This window comes from Apteryx mantelli, chromosome 30, assembly GCF_036417845.1.
Source record: "Apteryx mantelli isolate bAptMan1 chromosome 30, bAptMan1.hap1, whole genome shotgun sequence".
Taxonomy (NCBI): Eukaryota; Metazoa; Chordata; class Aves; order Apterygiformes; family Apterygidae; genus Apteryx; species Apteryx mantelli.
In genome coordinates, this window is record NC_090007.1 from 234,619 (window position 1) to 250,797 (window position 16,179).

General features: G+C 54.5%; 1 protein-coding gene across 2 annotated transcripts; it reads left to right on the forward strand.

Moving 5' to 3' along the window:
- Positions 1 to 11,155, forward strand: TLE5 (TLE family member 5, transcriptional modulator). Of its 2 annotated transcripts, none has more exons than XM_067312933.1 (7): positions 1 to 126; positions 1,561 to 1,658; positions 3,504 to 3,567; positions 6,835 to 6,879; positions 8,724 to 8,786; positions 10,154 to 10,228; positions 10,907 to 11,155. In XM_067312933.1, the coding sequence occupies exons 1-7, from the start codon at positions 100 to 102 to the stop codon at positions 11,123 to 11,125; spliced, it is 591 nt and encodes a 196-aa protein (XP_067169034.1). In that variant the 5' UTR covers positions 1 to 99; the 3' UTR covers positions 11,126 to 11,155. The 2 variants fall into 2 exon arrangements, with proteins under 2 accessions (XP_067169034.1, XP_067169033.1); XM_067312932.1 differs by having other exon boundaries at positions 2 to 126; positions 10,904 to 11,155.
- The last annotated feature ends 5,024 nt before the right edge of the window (positions 11,156 to 16,179 follow it).

Below are 16,179 nucleotides of genomic sequence, written 5' to 3' on the forward strand. Positions count from 1 at the left end.
GGCGGCGCACGGGGCGGGCGGCGGCGGCGCAGGGAGCCGCGGCGGGAGCGGGCGGGCGGCATCGGGCCGCGCCGTGCGGGAGCCGAGCCGCAGCCTGACATGATGTTTCCACAAAGCCGGCACTCGGTACGGCGGGCCGGGCCGGGCCGGCCGGCTGCCGCGGCTGGCGGGGCGGCGCGGGGGCTGGAGGGTGCGGGGGCTTCCGGGGGGGTCTGTGAGGGGTGTTGAGGTGATGTGGGGCGGCGGAGGGTCCGTGAAGGGGGTAGGGGGCAGCGGAGGGGCTGTTGGGGCTCCGCGAGGGGCCGTGGGACAGTGAAGGGTCCGTGAGGGGTGTTGGGGGTCCGTGGGGAGTGGAGCTGCTGAGGGGTGTTGGGGGTCTGTGGGGGACAGAGCTGCTGAGAGGGTGTTGGGGGTCTGTGGGGGGTGTTGGGGGTCCATGGGGAGTGGAGCTGCTGGGGGGGTGTCGGGGGTCCGTGGGGGACAGAGCTGCTGGGGGAGCGTTGGGGGTCTGTGAGGGGTGTCGGGGGTCAGTGGGGAGCGGAGCTGCTGGGAGGGTTTTCGGGGTGCGTGGGGGGGTGCTGGGGGTCCGCGGGGGGCAGAGCTGCCGGGGGGTGCCGGGTGCGCTGGCGGTGGAGCCCCCGACGGCGGTTCTGGCGAGCCGGCGCTCGGGGCAGGGCGCCTCGGAGGTGACGCGCGCCGTGTCCCAGCGGTTGCTCTGCGCCTCCATGTTCTGGCGGAGCGGCTGCGGCGCTCCCGCGGACCCAGCATCCCGCGCTCGGGGGCTCTTGCTGCAATATTTCTCCCCCCCGCGGTGCTGGCAGGAGCCCTTGTTGCCTTCTGATGTGACTGGCTGACTGCCTCCTCTCTGCAGCGAGCGGGGGGCTTTGCGGGGGGGGTCTCCTCCCCTTCCTGAGCCCTGGCCCCCCGTCACTCCGCCAGGGCGTTCCGCACGGTCCTGGCTCGCGTTCACGCGTGGGGTGTTTGTTGTTTGCAGAGATGCCCTGGTTACTGTGCAGTTGTTAAGGAAAGCAGCGGGTGGCTTGGTGGTTAGAGCTCTGGGACTTGTTCCCAGCTGAGGGAGAGGACAGCTCGGGGGGGATGAGGTACGAGCAAGAGATGTGGGTCCTGGCCCCTGGAGTAGCTTCCTCCCACTTCCATTTCCCTGTCTGTAGTGCAAGGTGTCTGTGGAGGTAAAACCTGGAAAAGGGACCCAGGTGAAACTCCTGCCTTTGAGTTCCTGCAGGTGACCTTGGGCATGTCTCCTGGCCTGGCCATGCTGCTTCCCTAGAAGGGCCCTTGGGGGTGTCACCTCCTTCTCTGACTCCCCAGTGTCAGCTTCATTCCTGCTTTTAAAGTGATTTGTGCTCCTGGTTAGATGGACTGCTGAAAAAGCAAGTCTGTGCTTTAGTGTCTGTGGGATGCGGTGGTGGAATCAGGCCAGCACAGGCACCTCTAGGTAGCTGAGGAGGAAGCTGTGCTGGTGGGAAGGAGCACATGTTGGCTTCTCCTCCCACCCCTGCATTCGCTTGGTGCCCAAAGCTGTTTCATGTGTTGTTCAAGGGCTCCTCTCACCTGCCACAACAGCTGAAGTTCACAACCTCTGACTCCTGTGACCGGATCAAAGATGAGTTCCAGCTCCTGCAGGCCCAGTATCACAGGTGGGTGCTCCTGCGTGTCACAGGTCCCAGGGCCCTCCATGATTTTGTCTCAGAACAGAGAACCCTGAACATTGTTCTCCATAGAGCTGAGAACCACTAGAAGCACCCATGGGCACCCCTGCCCTGGGTAGTGCCGTCCGGGGCGCTGGATGGTGAGATATGCTTGGCAGGACCTTGTTGGCCTGTGTCAGAGTCTCCTCCCCTCACCTTCCAGGGGGACTTTCTCCACAAGAGAGGAGAAACTTGCAGTGCCCATCCTGGGCTCCCCAGGGACAACTGCACTGAGTGCTCAGCAGCCTTACTGCTGGGCTGACAAGAGGTGGCAAGACATAGAAGAATCGCGTTGATTCTTCTGCTCCATTGCGTTGCTGTGTGGATCGAACTGGAACACTAAGGGAGAGACCTGATCGTACAGCTCGGGTCATGTTTGGCTGAAACGGGACCTCAGGGAAGGGATTAATCATGTCCGTTTAGGAGCCTAGAGAGGAGAACATTCAATCTTCCCTCTCCAGCCAAGGACTTTCCTCTGTGTGTTGCTCAGCCAGGAGTGCACAGAGGCTTGCCAGGCCTCCCGTGTCTTGCTGGGAGTTTCTCCTCAGTTCTTCTCGCTGGCTGCCATTCTTGGATTGCAAATGCTGCAGGGAGCACTTAAATCCAAATGCTTCCGCTTTTGTGCATGTGAGAGTGGAAATACTTCTGCTGACCTGCAAGTTGGCTTGTGATGGTTTGTTGCTTTTTGTGCGTGTGTTTCTTGAATAAACAGAAAACTTTGAGCTTAAATCAACTCAGTGGTGGCCTCTGTCATGGTCCAGCAGGCTGCTAGACCTGGTTGTGGCATGCACCTCTGTGGCCGCAGTGCTATGGCAGTTTCTGTAACCCTGCTGTGACTCTCTTATGTAGCTTTCACCTTGGCCTGGGTTCTGCTGGACAGCTGGGTCATAGGTTTGTAGCGGTGTCATTCTGGCAGGAGGCAGTCATAGTAACAGCTTGGAAATGGAAGGACTCCAGGAAATAGCCACCTCTGAGCAGTGGCAGTGATGGAACAGGGGACCCCAAGAAATATGTCCACTGAAAGGGAGGCTCTCCCTCCCCCCCCCCCACATACACTTGGAAGTAATCTGCTAGAAGAGAAACAGGTTTTGTGTAGGTGAAGCTGTTTCTTGTTTGAAACATAAAACCACAGCACATGCTGGCTGCAGTTGCTTGGCTGGTGAGTTGGAGTTTCATAAAACACTGGGAGCAGCAGCATTTTCTCTTAAGGGTGCAAAGAACCTAGTAGAGAGAAAATCCTTTCTTCTGGAGGGATATGCTGCACTTGGGCCTCCCCTTCATCATCTGGGAAAGGATGTGGCTTTATTTTTTTAAGTTGTATAAAGCACTTCTAGAGCCTGCAAGCAGGCCTACGCTAGAAGCTTTCCCTTTCTGCCAGTGATCAACTGAGGAAAGCCAAGCCCCTTCTTGAGCAGTGACTACTGCTTCTGTCCGGCCTCTCTTCTTCCCTATAAAAGGAGTGCTACGGCAAGATTTGGCTGGCGGGCATGTCGGTGTCCGAATGGCTCGTTGGTGGACAGCCTCGTGCTGCTAGATTCTCTTTAATGGTAATCTTATATTTTGGTAGGACTCTGAGAATGGGCTCTATTGAGATAGCTGCTGTACAAACACAGCATGGCCAAAGCTCAGATCTGCCCTTTAGTGCTTGAATGGTGGCATTTGAGAAGCCATACCGACTGGGGATGGGGTTGTTAGGTGCTGCACAGAAAACACAGGAAGCAGCTGTTCCCTGCTCTGTGATAACCGACTTTCTTACCTCCTGTTTGGTTTTCTTACTGTTTTCTGGCTTTTCAGCTTGAAGTTGGAATGTGACAAACTAGCCAGTGAGAAATCGGAGATGCAGCGTCACTACGTCATGGTAAGAACCTGCCCCGGCAGCAGAAAGTATGTGGGTGGCATGGGCGGGGACTTAACAGCGGAGCAGGTGCTCATGTCTGGGTTTTGTGTGGCAGAGAGCTGCTGCCCCGTGGAATGGCAGGTCTGTAGGCAAGGTTGGTGTCGGCTTTTCTGCAAGCAGGGCTATTTTGGTATTTCGTGTTGTCTACATGCAGTGGATTGTTGAAATGCAGGGAACTGGCAGAGAATTGTTGGATGTAGAAAACTGATGGGCCCAGTTACTGCTTGACTGGTGGTGATGGGTGTCTGCCTCTGATGCCCTGCAGTCCTGTGTTCCTGTGGCAGCTGAGACTGAAGGAAGGACTCATTCCATGCCCCTACATTGATTGGGAAAGAGTGAGACCTGGCCCAAGACAGTACAGCCAAGTGTGGAGCATGTGCCCTGAGACCAGGAGCAGTGAGAGGTACTTGAGGGTGCAAAAAGTCTAGCAGGGATGGTAGAGCTGCCGTGGGATAGTGCTGTACCTGAGCTAACTGGCGATGGGGCATGAAGAACCAAATTTACTTGAGAGAGGACATGCAGGGCAGAGCAGCCTGTGGAACTGGTGCTGGAGCCTGTGACAGGACCTGCCCCAACAGCTTTAGTATAACAGACAGTGGGAAGAACAGATGTGTGGGGCCCTGTGGAGCAGAGCAAGATTGTCAGGGTGGTTGGGGATCTTTTAGCTGTGCATCAGCTCTGATAACCTGGTGCCTGGCAAGTGCCCTTGTTCTGCAAGCTGCGGGCAGAAGAACCTGGGCAGCCTTTTAACTGACCCCTGGAGAAGCAGAGGTGGCTCCTCCCTAAAGAAGGGAAGGAGCAGAGAGAGACTGGGGAGAGCTGGACAGTGCTTGAGGCTTAAATGCTGCTGGGATAGGCAATCTGGTAATTTGAGCCCTGGCTGGGAGTCAAGATCTTTGGCCCTGCCACTGACTGACTGCATGACCTTGCTCTCTGTGCCTTGAGGAAAATAACAGCTCTTATATACCTGAGAAAGAGCTGCAAGGTGCCAGTGGGGTGACATTTGGAGACTCTGGGAGATGCCCTGCTGGGAAGACAGGAGACAGTCACGGCAAGTGATAGATGAAGTTGTGCTTTGAGAAGTTGCAAAGCTGGGAAACCACATAAGTCTGGTGGGAGTTGGAAGCAGGAATCGGCTGCTGTGCAAAAATTCAGGCCTTCTGCACCTTTTCTTGACCCCACCAGCCTTGCGGAGCCACAGTACGAAGTGCTGGCACTTCTCACCTGTGGTGTGCGTGAGTGTCCCAGCACAAAGAAGTGTGCAAAGCCCAGGGCAGTGCCTGGGAAAGGCGTAAGAAGTGGTGCCACATGCAGGCTGCGGGCTTAACTGGAGCTCTCTAAAGAAAGAAATCCTCTAGGAAACACTTGGGCATATCCTTGTAGGCAGGATGACAGTTTGGCTTCCAGGTAATGCCTCTGTCACTCCACCTATGGAAGAGCCCATTGTAGCACAGGTGAGGGATGCAGGGCCAGGCTGTGGTCTGTTGCTTTCCTATCAAGGAGTTAACAGGAGTTTGCGATGCTGTCCATAAAGATGAGCTGGCGCCAGTCTGCCAACTGTTGCACCTGCCCTAGAAGGAAGAGATAAGATGTAGAAATTAATACAGCAGCTCTTCAGAGAAGAATTATGAATTTTAAATGAGAAATAACAGAGCTGACCCCTGCTTTCTTCTGTCTGTACTCCTGTGCTGTCTGTGTGTCCAGACTCCTAGGCTGCAGTGAGCAGGGCATGCTTGGGGTGGGTGCCAAGGAGAACAGGTCACTGGTTTCATTGTAAAGGAATGGGGAAGCCAGGCTTTTAATTCTGTCCCCATTCTCACTGCTAAATGATCTCTTCCTGAGCCTTGCAGCCTGCATGGAGACTCATTTCCAGGTGCGGCTGTGTGAGATTCCTCCCCCCACCCTCCTTTAATGCTGACAGTCACCAGAATTGATTCAGGTTACCGTCAGCTGAACCAGCAGGGCTGAGAGGGAGGGCTCTTGCTAATCACGTAGAACTCCAGGCTTCACAGGGTCCTGCTGTCCTACCAGCCTGAAGCACGCAGCAGCTCCTGCCCTAGAGATTTCAGCTTTGTTGCTCCAAGCTGGATTTGCACAGAGTTGCTGTCACTCCCAACCAGCAGCAAGTCACAGGAAGCGAAGAGGAGGGCTTCTGTGAATGTTTGAAGCTGTTGCAGCTGCTCAGATTTTTGAATAAGTAACAATTAGCAGCTCAGGGGTTAAGTTCCCACTTCCTGCTCCAGTCTTCAGAATGCAAAGAAACCTTGAGAACCAGCAGTGGTGTTAAATCAGACCAAAATAATGGCGATACCAAGCTGGGTGCTTCTCAGACTTGTGGAGTCAGTACCAAAACCCCAAGGACGCAATCTTCTCTTCTTTGAATTAAATGAGTGCAGACGTGGATTTTCTTTTCTTTTCTTTTCTTTTTTTTTTTCTTTCCTTTGGAAGAGTCAGGATTCCAGCCTGCAAGCTGAGGGAGATTTCTAAACTCTCAAACATCAGCCTTAAAAGAGCTTCTTCTAGGGGTCGGGAATTAGCTTCTCCTGCCAATAGATTGCTCTATAGCTGCCTGTTGCTACATTTTTCTTTGTGTTTTTTTTCTTTTCTTTTCTTTTTTTTAAACACAGCTTCTTCCCAAACAGCTGGAGCTGCATGCAGCTGGATGTGTTACTTGTTAGATGAAGCCCAGTTGTGATCTCTTCCATTTGCTGCTGAAGCAGCCACGTGGACTTTGGGATATCAGCCAGGCAAAGTTTGTAGAGTCAAGCTGCCTCTCTTTTGGCCGTGGACATAGTTAGGAGAAGTTCTTAGAGCCATGAGTCTTTTCTTGAGTTTGAAGCAATGGTGCTCACCTTGATGCAGAGCGCCAAAGGGTGTCTGTGTGGGGTGTTGGATGAGGCCCAGTTGGCAAGTTTTCTGGCTTCCATCTGAAACAGTTCTAGGCTGGAGCTGGGTGGGCAGAGAGACCCTGGATTTGGATACTTCTGCCTTAGACCTGGAGAAGATCTGTGTCTGCGTTTGTTTGCCTTCTGCTGTATTTGTTCGTCTGGGAGCAGGCTTCTTCTCTCCCTCTATCCTTGCCCAATTTTTGTAGAAAACTGTTAGAAAAGCATTAGTAGTTCCCAGCGCTGGTGCATGGAGCCTCTTTATCTTGTGGAGACTTGACTCATATATATATATATATAATTTTATTTTATTTTTTTAATTCTCTTCTCCCCTGCTCTACAGTATTACGAGATGTCCTATGGGCTGAATATCGAAATGCACAAACAGGTAGGAGGGGCATTTCCAAGAGCTCTAGTTCCTGGGGAGGGTGGGTTGTCTGCCGTATTTTGCTTTCTGTCACTTCAGTGGTATTTCAGGGACTAGAAATGCCATGCGCCCATAAAATGTTGAAGCTGCTTTTGGGTTTGGTAGCTCCTGGGTGGTGGAGGAGGTTCACTTTCTCTCTCTCTCCGTCTTTCATTTTGGTTTTGTTTATTTTTTAAGGTCTAGGAAAAAAACAATTTTCCTGTTGGGAGGAAAAATAACTGCCCTGGCAAAAGGCTGCCTTTGCAAACCCTTTTGAAACACGGGGATCCCCCCACCTTTAGGAATCATACTGGCAGCCACTCTGTGCTGCAGGTACACTTTGGTCTTCCCTGGGACCTGAGCAGGTTTTTAAGCCCTGGACAAGATTGTGCAGGGAAGGTGCGGAGCTGCCATCTTGGAATCAATAAACATGAGCCCAGAGCGGAGTGCAGGAAACAGCCATTGGGGTCCCTTCCGGTCCTGTTTCCCAGGTCCCTGGCAGGCTTGTAGATGTGCTGCCTTCTTTAATGTCCAGGAAGACTTTTCATGATGGCCTGTATGTGGGAAATGCCTTTGGCCTTTCCCCAGCCACCCCCATCCTCTTGCAGATCAGACAGCATTTGTCTTGAACCGTGATTAGATAACTTGTTTGCAGAACTTCTAAGAAAACCTCCCTGTGAGGAGACTCTGTTGCAGCCTGGATAAGTTTGTTCATTACCCTTGCTAGCAGTTATGTTGTTAATTACCCCCAGTGGCTAATTATCTGCACTGTTAACAACATGAGCCTCCTCTGAGTCTGACTCTGTCTGGCTTCAGCTTCCAGTCACAAAGTTGTCTGTACGTTTCTCAGCTCAGTTATAAGCCCTTTAGTACACTTCTGCTCCCCACAAAGGTACTTGAAGCCTCTGATCCAGTCACCCTCTTAGATGAGCCAGTGATACTGGGTTCCCTGGGAAAACCTGCCTGCTAGCAAAAAGATTTGAGCCATGAATCCTTCTCATTGCTCTCGCATGAATTCTCTCCCATCCTGTGCAACTTCCTACTTGTGCTGTTTGGGGCCTCTTGCTGGTTTTGGTGCATGTCTAAACCCTTCAGGTCTGTATTTCTTCTAATTCTGTTGGAAAGTGATTTGCAAAGGGCTGATAGCTTCATCTTTCCTAGGAGAAAAGCATTTAAAACCCCACACGTTTGCCACCTGCTTGCATGGGGTTAGTGAAGAAGCTGCCCCCATCTTTGTGGTCTCCTTGAATGGTTTCTGTCCTGCCAGCTCAGCTGCAGGGAGGTTGGCAGCGGGCGAATGCTCTGGATTTGGGGAGGGGAGTGGAGGAGAGTCCAAGGAGACTCTGAGCAGCCGCTGTCTCCGAGGGAAGAGCGAGGGTGTCAGCAGCAGCACAAATGTCTGTCTGTGTCTGCATGCTGAACATAATTCAACACATCCCCACCTGGGTCTATAATAAATTTTCTCTCTGGTTGCCCCTGACTTCATTAAATGAATATTGGAAACCCTGAGAGGGAAGAGAATATTGAAAACTTGCTCTGTGCAATCAGCAGCATTGATTTATTTAACTATTTGGGGAGGGGCCTTAGGGGCAAAATCCCCCACGCGTCCCCCCCTCAATGCACACAAGGACACTGTCAGGCTTTTTCAGGTGTACTTGTGAATTTTATTAGGCCACTCACTCTGGAGCTTGGGGCCCTGCCTCAGGAAGGAGGGAAGCTGGGGTAGCTTGTGCTCAGGATGATCAGTCCAGTGCTAACTCTGGTCTCATCTGATGTCTTTTCTTTCTGTTTTTTTTTTTTTTTTTCTCCCCCTTTCCATGTTCCAGGCTGAAATTGTCAAGAGGTTAAATGGGATTTGTGCTCAGGTCCTGCCCTACCTTTCGCAAGAGGTAACTCCCTCTGGTTCTTACTCAACCCTGAATCAGGGGGTGCTTTGGTGACGAAGGGATGGAGGCCCCTGTTCCCTCTGTGAGGCCAGGTACCTTTGGACATCCATCCTGGGCAGTCAAACATAGGCTCTTCCTGACTAGCTCCTCACTCAGGGCACAGGAGGTCTGGAAAACCTTGTTGCTTGCTCTAAGCTCCTGCATGGGGATGAGCCCGTCAAGAGAAGCCTGGCTTGGAGTCTTTAAAGCAGCCCTCCCCCAGACCCTTGGGTTATGGCTAATATGTCCGTCCCATCCTCCTTTGTTGGGAAGCTGCAGACAAAGATGGGCTCTGTTCTCTCACTGCTCCCATGATTCCTGAGTCATCGGCCACTTCTGTGAGGGGTGGCGGGAGCTTCGGGCAGCTAATTGGGGGAGGGGGTGTATTTAAAAAATACCTCCATATGGTTCCTCCTTGAGATATGGTTCCTCTGCCTCATTAATTAATGCGGCTGATGTGCTCCTCCCACTCCCCTGAGAGATTAATTGGGAGGGCTCAAGGGAGGGGAGGGAGATGCTGCCTGAGGCAGGAGGGTGATGAAGCACCTTTAGTGCAGTATCTGTCCATCTCCCCACACCACCTCTCAGGGACCATAAACTCCAACACTCTTTGTGGCTGTTTTTTGTGGTCAGGATTAGTTGTGGCGTGGAGGCTGTGTTTCTTGGTCTGGATTAGCTGTGGAGTTGGGGGGACAGGCTGTATTTCTCCCACACACTGCTTGAAGGGAAGACAAAGTAGCTTGCTGATCAGATCAGAGCTGGCTAATAACTAAGCCCTTTGCATCTTAATGCAACCCCTTCCCCCTCCCCAACCCTGTCCTTCTGCCAAGATGGAAAGAAAAATCCACTTGCTGGAGTGAAGTGGGCAGAGCTGGTGTTCGGAGACCTTGTGCTATCAGGGGAACAAACGTCGTCATCCTTTATTTTTTAAAATACGCGATACAGCTGTTCTTCCTGCCTGTGTTTGGAGCAGCCATGTTGGGCTCCTCCACAGGAACATCTTCCAGCCGCTCCAGATTGGGACCCAGGACATGTTCCAAGGACTGGGGAGCTCCCCAAGAGTGTCTGATTTTAGGGTTCTTGGGGGAGGGGGTTGGCTTTTTGAGGGCGTCTCATTTTTGAGGCCTTTAGAGCCTTTCTGGTCAAGGACTGCTGGGCCTTTGCAGCTGCCAGCAAGTACAGAACAGGATGAGGATGGGAAATAAGAGGGGACCTGCTTAACCCTTTGAATGAAGAACTGTAATGAGACAGTTTTGTCTCCTTCCCTGCCTTGGTCTGCTCCTCACTACCACAGATTGAAATGACCGACTCCTCTGTTCTCTCCACCCCAGCATCAGCAGCAAGTCCTGGGAGCCATTGAAAGAGCCAAGCAGGTGACAGCGCCAGAACTGAACTCTATCATCCGTGTACGTGATGCATGTTTAGTTTGGGTTAGGAGGGAGAGGCATCCGTGCCTTTGGCCTCTGAGACAGAAGCGGGCAGGGGAGTTGTGACATGCAGAGGTGCCCAGTGTGCTGGGGGCAGGCTGCTCTTTGTACACTGCTGTAACCCTGCCAAGATGAAGCTGTGAATGCTGTGCTGAGCTGGTTCTGGCTGCATGGGGCTGGTTTTGGCCAGGCTTCTTATGAGGTGGGCATGGGTCGCATGGATTCCTGCTCTGTCCCAGCTGGATGTAAGGAGAGGAGCTATGGCTTTGAGCAGGAACCAGCTCCCTTTCATGAAAACACCATCTGTTCTGGGTTGCGGTCAAGAGGGGCTTTAACCACATCCTTGGGGCATGCCAAAGCCTGGGGCCAGATGCCCTGTAGGCTGGGGCTGTATGTCATGTTGGGGACATACTGTCAGGTATTCTCTTGAGGCTGTCACAGCCCAAGGAGTTCAGACTCTTCCTTATAGCCTGTGCCTGTGGTGCTCCCCAGGACTCTGCCTCGAGGTCCCTGGTTTGAGCTTGGCTGCTGGCGCAGTATGCCTGTCAGGGCAGCCCAGGGCCTTGGGTTGAGGGAGGGTGGACTGGGGTCTGAGTGCACTGAAAATGACAATGTCCCTCTCCCGTCTTCCCATCTGTCCATCGTTCTCTACAGCAGCAGCTTCAAGCTCACCAGCTCTCGCAGCTTCAAGCCCTCGCTCTGCCTCTGACTCCACTCCCCGTGGGCCTCCAGCCCCCATCCCTCCCTGCTGTCAGTGCCGGCACGGGGCTCCTCTCGCTCTCGGCCCTGGGCTCCCAAGCTCACCTCTCCAAGGAGGACAAGAACGGCCATGACGGGGATGCCCACCAAGACGATGATGGGGAGAAATCGGATTAGAGTGAATAGAGGGGATGGGGGGAGGGGGCTGTTGGGGGGTGGGAGGGGACGGGTTCAATGCAAGATGCAGTATCTCTCTCTAGTTGCTGCGCAGCAGAATTGTGGGGGCTTGTGTTTGGTGGCAGCTTGCCAGGTCTGTTCCCATGGGCAGCAGTGCCTGGGGGATGCCCCCACTGTCGTCCCTGCAGATAGACCATTCCGCAGCAATAAAAGCGCCATAGCAGTAACCATGTGGCCGATCATGTTCTCCCTGTGCCCAGCCTGGCTTCCCCATCCCTGCTCCTGCTCCATCGCAGAGCCGAGCCAGAGCCTGGCTTGTGCTGCTCTGGGGCTGCTTGGCAGCCCTGGCTCCTCGGGTACTGTGAGGTTCCCTTCCACCTGCCTCTCCCCAGTTGGTATTTAAAGCTGACCCTTGATCCTAACAGTTTCTGCACAACTCCCTGCTAGGATCCCTGCCCTGAAGCCACCACCTCCCTCTTCTGAACACTCTTGATCTCTTTGCATCTCCCTGGTTCTGGCCCTGTCCTCCCCCATGTCCCTCCTGCACTAATACCAGGCCGGCACCTTGCTGTTCTGCATGTATCTCTGTTTTTAACCGGTCCTGCAGCACCGGAATAGTACCATGCTCACTGGCCGCCAGGTTTCTTTCTTGCGCTGCTCCTTGAGCTAGGGCTGGAGGGGGAGTCCCTGCCACCTGCTCCCCTGTGGCATAGCACCTGCCTTGCTGGGGGTGCGGGAGGTGAGGAGAGGACTGGGGCAAAGGAGGAGGCAGAGCGCATGAGATCCTTTCTTGGTCCTCCCCCCTCCCATGCCCCCACCCCCATGTAGAGGATACAGCAGCTTTCTCTGTTCTTATTTCCGTGCGCTAGCGTGTCTTCTAAAAAAACAAAAATGGAACAAAAAAAATTAAATAATAATCTGGTGTTTGTATATAGTCCTTTAGAGAGATCTTGTTTTGCTTTTTGTGTTTAATCACTTGACCTATAATAAGAGGAACTGAAAATGCTGTATCGAGGACGTACAAGCTGTGCCTTTCAAATAAAGAAATAAGAAGGTTGGTTAAGACCATGACTTTCTGCCTGCTTTCTTGGGGCCTTTGGCTTGACTTAAATTCCTCCCTCCCTTCCTCCTTCACCCTTTCCCCTCCACACACAAAAGAAAGATGGGGAATAGCTGGGAGAAAACAGATGGTTTTGCTGAGTAATGCTGTGTTTTGCTGCCCTCTGCCTCAGTTTCCCCATGTGCTCTGTTACCTGCTCTCAGCAGGCTGTGGGAGGTGTCTAGAAGAGCTGCCCCTTCCCCATCATCCAGCTGTGCACAGCTGAAAACAGCGTCTGCTCTACCTGATCCGGCTGGAGCTAAACGCAATGAGCTCCCCGTCCAGGAGGACCATGGCTGTTCCGTTTCGGTTCTCTCCAAGCCGAGCTGGGCTGTGACGTGACCTGGGAAGACAGAGGTTAACGTTGACACCTCTGGTTCTGGCTTCTCTCCAGCTCTCGTCTCTACAGCCGCTGGCAGAACGAGGACGGTCTTCACCGTGTGTCCTGCGGCTGGACGCTGATTCCTCCCACGGGCAGCCTCACAGAGCCCTGCGCCCACGCTGGGGCTTTGGCTGGAGTCTGCTGGAGCAGGAGGCACAGAGGATGCCTGGGCAGAGCCAACGCGCTTGCAGCAACAAGCCAGTGAGGGGGGTGAATGTGAATGGGAGTGAGAAGGATCTGGGAGCTCTCCGGAAGAAAAACAAGGAAGGGCTGGAGCTAAGTGCCGCAGGGGCACGTTATCAGCTCTGCTGGAGCAGGAGCAGTGGGGTTCAGTGACGCGTGGGGACAGTGCTGGTCCCTGGGGGCTGCTGCAGGGCTGCTCCGCACGTGCGTAATTCGTTTTTTCTGTGGGTGCAGAGAGTAAGCTGCTTCAGTGGCGCTTGGCCCCTCTGGAAAATCAGGGCTGTGTTGCCCTGGGGCCGAGATTGCTGTAATGGAATCGGCTCTTAATAATTAGAGCTGTCCTCTGCTTTGGAGCCTACTCTGCCTGATAACATCTCTCTTTTGGTATCTCCCAGGCCAGCTGTAGTGGGAAAATTTCCTTCCCCTGGGAATGGAGTCGGGGGGGGGGGGGGCCTTGGTTCCCCCTGCAGCCTGCTGAGGTTAAAGGATGGTGATGGTGCAGGCTGGGGTCCCAGCAAAAGCAATAAGGGAAGCAGAGGCCACTGGCCTCTGTCCTGCTGGCATTTAGCAAAGATTGGGACCTTGTAAGAGCATGGGATTTGCTGCACTAACTCAAACCTAGCACTAAGGTCTGGCTCCAGGGAGCGATGTGCACTTTGGGCTGGGGCTATATCTGCTGGGGCAGATCTGGGACGTGAGAGGCTTGAGAAAAGGTGCACGGTGCTGCATAAACATCCCCTGGGACTCACTCGGCTGCAGCTCTCCCCAGAGCTGCTTTTGGAGGGGTTTCTTCTGGTACAGATTGGCTTGCTGCAAAGAGGGGATGGAGAAATTGGAGCGTGGCTCTGTGCCGTGGCCCTGGATGGATTACAGAGCCTGGGACAGTGCAAAGCCTGGACGATGCTCTCATTCTCTGCACACTAATGCCTTGCCAGCGTGAAGCAGTGAGGGATGTCTGGGACCTGGCAGAGGTTCACAAGGGGCTCGGAGGTCTCTGGGGGATTAGGGGTCTGGGGTGGTCTGAATGCAGTGCCTGGGCAGCAACTCTGAAGGGTTGGTGGTGCCAGCCACACTGGACCCTCTGTGCAGGGTCTGGGTACTCCCGATGCAGCCCGCGCCAGCTTGTGGAGGGCATCAGTTCACGCTGGCTGCTCAGCTGTGACAGGAAGGATTCCAGCGCATAGAGGGAGGTTTCCCTTTGGCTGCTTGCCCTGGGCAGGAGCAGAGCTGCTGCTGCATGACATGAGCTGGCCTGACCTCAGCCTCATTGCCAAGGGGCAGGTGGCTGGGCAGACAGGTCCCTGCATGCCCCATCCCCTGGATGGTGCAGGCAACCTTTGGAATTGTTTCCTCCAGGTTGGGAGCGGGGTGCAGCACTGCTGGCGGCTGCAGCCCGACCCCTTGGTCTTGCAGCTGCTCCAAGGGCCTCGCTGAAGCCGAGCGAGCAGGTTTCTCATGCAAAAGGCCAGCTCCGCTTCGGGCCAGGCACTGCTGCGATACAACAGTTGCTAAAACCATCTCTGCTCCGTGAGTGAGGCTGGAAATCCCTCCGGGAGCGTGCTGGCTGCGGGGAGGGCTGGAGCTCTCCAAGCACTTTCACCTCGAGGTCACCGGTTCAAATCCAGCCTGGGGCTAGGGAGCGCTGTAAGTGGATGTTATTTCTGATGGATGCGCAAGGGAGGATTGAGGAGAAATTGGTCCGGGGTATTTTCAGACTGGTGACTTCAGAGGAACAGACATCCCTGTTGCTAGAGGTTATTAGCAGCCCCGGCCCGGCGGACAGGGGTCGAACAAGCCACCAGGTCGTCGGCCAAGCACTGCCGGCACGCAGCAGGCTGGGATGGGGAGAAGGGTGTGAGCCATCCCTGCCCGGGCTGTGGGTCTCTGTGGGACTCCCACCCACTTTAATATTTTAAGACAGCGCCTTTGGGCTCTCCAAGTCCCCTGCACCTCTCAGCAAATGCTTAGCTGAATCTTGTGCTCCACTCCTGCTTTTCCCGGACGATCCGCTCTCGAAGTGTGCTGGTTTTCGTGGCAGTCGCTGTCCGAAGAGCTCTCTGCTGAGATGGATGGAGAGCAGGCCAGGTCTGGGAGGGGGCATGGCCGGGGCAGACCTGTGCCCTCACTGTGGGTAGTGCTGTCTTTCAGCCCGGATTTGACTTCAATTCCTGATTGCAGCTTTCAGGGACTTGGCAAAACTCTGCTGTCTCACATCTCTCCCTCTTCCCCCTACCCATCACTAGATGCAGTAAAATGGCATCTTTCCTCCTTGGTGGAGTGAGCGGGTGCCAGCTTTGCACTGGGTCAGGCAGGTTTCCACACCTTTCTGCCCCTTGGCCCGTCCCCTCCAGCTCCCTCCCTAGGACAGATCCTGCCACCTCTGTGGCAGCAGCGGAAATTGCCTCCCTCTCTTCCCTCCTAGCTCCCACCTGGCTCACTTCACAGGGGCTTTGCATGAAACAACGGCACAGCCTGCAAGGCAGTGATGCTGCACAGCCTGCAAAGCAGGGACACTGCACAGCCTGCAAGGCAGCGATGCTGCACAGCCTGCAAAGCAGGGACACTGCACAGCCTGCAAGGCAGGGACGCTGCACAGCCTGCAAAGCAGGGATGCTGCACAGCCTGCAAGGCAGCGATTCTGCACTGCCTGCAAGACAGGGATGCTTTGCAGCCTTGTGGAGCAGGGCCTCCTTCCCAGTTCATCACTAATGCAGGAACGCCAAGCCCTTCCTGGCTGCAGTGAACGCGAGATAAAAGCTAAAAGAGGCATCAATAATTAAAAACCACTCAAAGCCGGTAAGTGCAAACAGGAGCCAACATACAGATCGAAGGCAGTGCCAGAGACGAGAGTCTGTCAGCTGCTGGGTTGCTTTAAGGGCTCCCAGATCTCCTTTGCACGCGTCCCCCCGATCCCATAGCCATGTGGTGACAAGGTGTCCCTGGTGCAGGGGGAGTGTGGTGGCGCGGGCGTGTGTCCGTCTGCTCCACAGTGTGCTGCAGGGGCCTGGCCCCGGCACGTTGGGGAAGGAGGGCAGTGCACAGTGCCCCAGACCCGCACGAGGCTGGTGCCCAGGGACAGTGCAGGGACCCCCCCCGCAGGAGCCCAAGCTCCGGCCCCAGGAATGCAGCCCAGGGCGCGGGAGAGCCCTGATTTCGGGTCCGGCCCTGGCTCATCCCTTGGTGGAGCTGCTGCCAGTCCCTTCCGTCAGTTTCCTGTCTCATCTCCAGCCAGAATAAGGCTGGAGCATGGACTCCAGCCAGGATAAGGCCTGGTTTGTGCCAGCTGCTGGTATAAATGTGCAGGGAGATTCATGCTGCCTGCCTGCGGGTGCCAGGAGCCCAGCTCCAACAGCTCCGCCGGGTCCAAAGCTCCCGATTCAGGGATGAAAG

Bases quoted from the DNA above. Each gene is read 5' to 3' on its own strand.
- TLE5 (XM_067312932.1), top strand. From the start codon at position 100: ATGATGTTTCCACAAAGCCGGCACTCG. The intron at 1,659-3,503 runs GTGGGTGCTCCT...CTGGCTTTTCAG, and splicing joins CTGCAGGCCCAGTATCACAG to CTTGAAGTTGGAATGTGACA. The intron at 3,568-6,834 runs GTAAGAACCTGC...CCTGCTCTACAG, and splicing joins TGCAGCGTCACTACGTCATG to TATTACGAGATGTCCTATGG.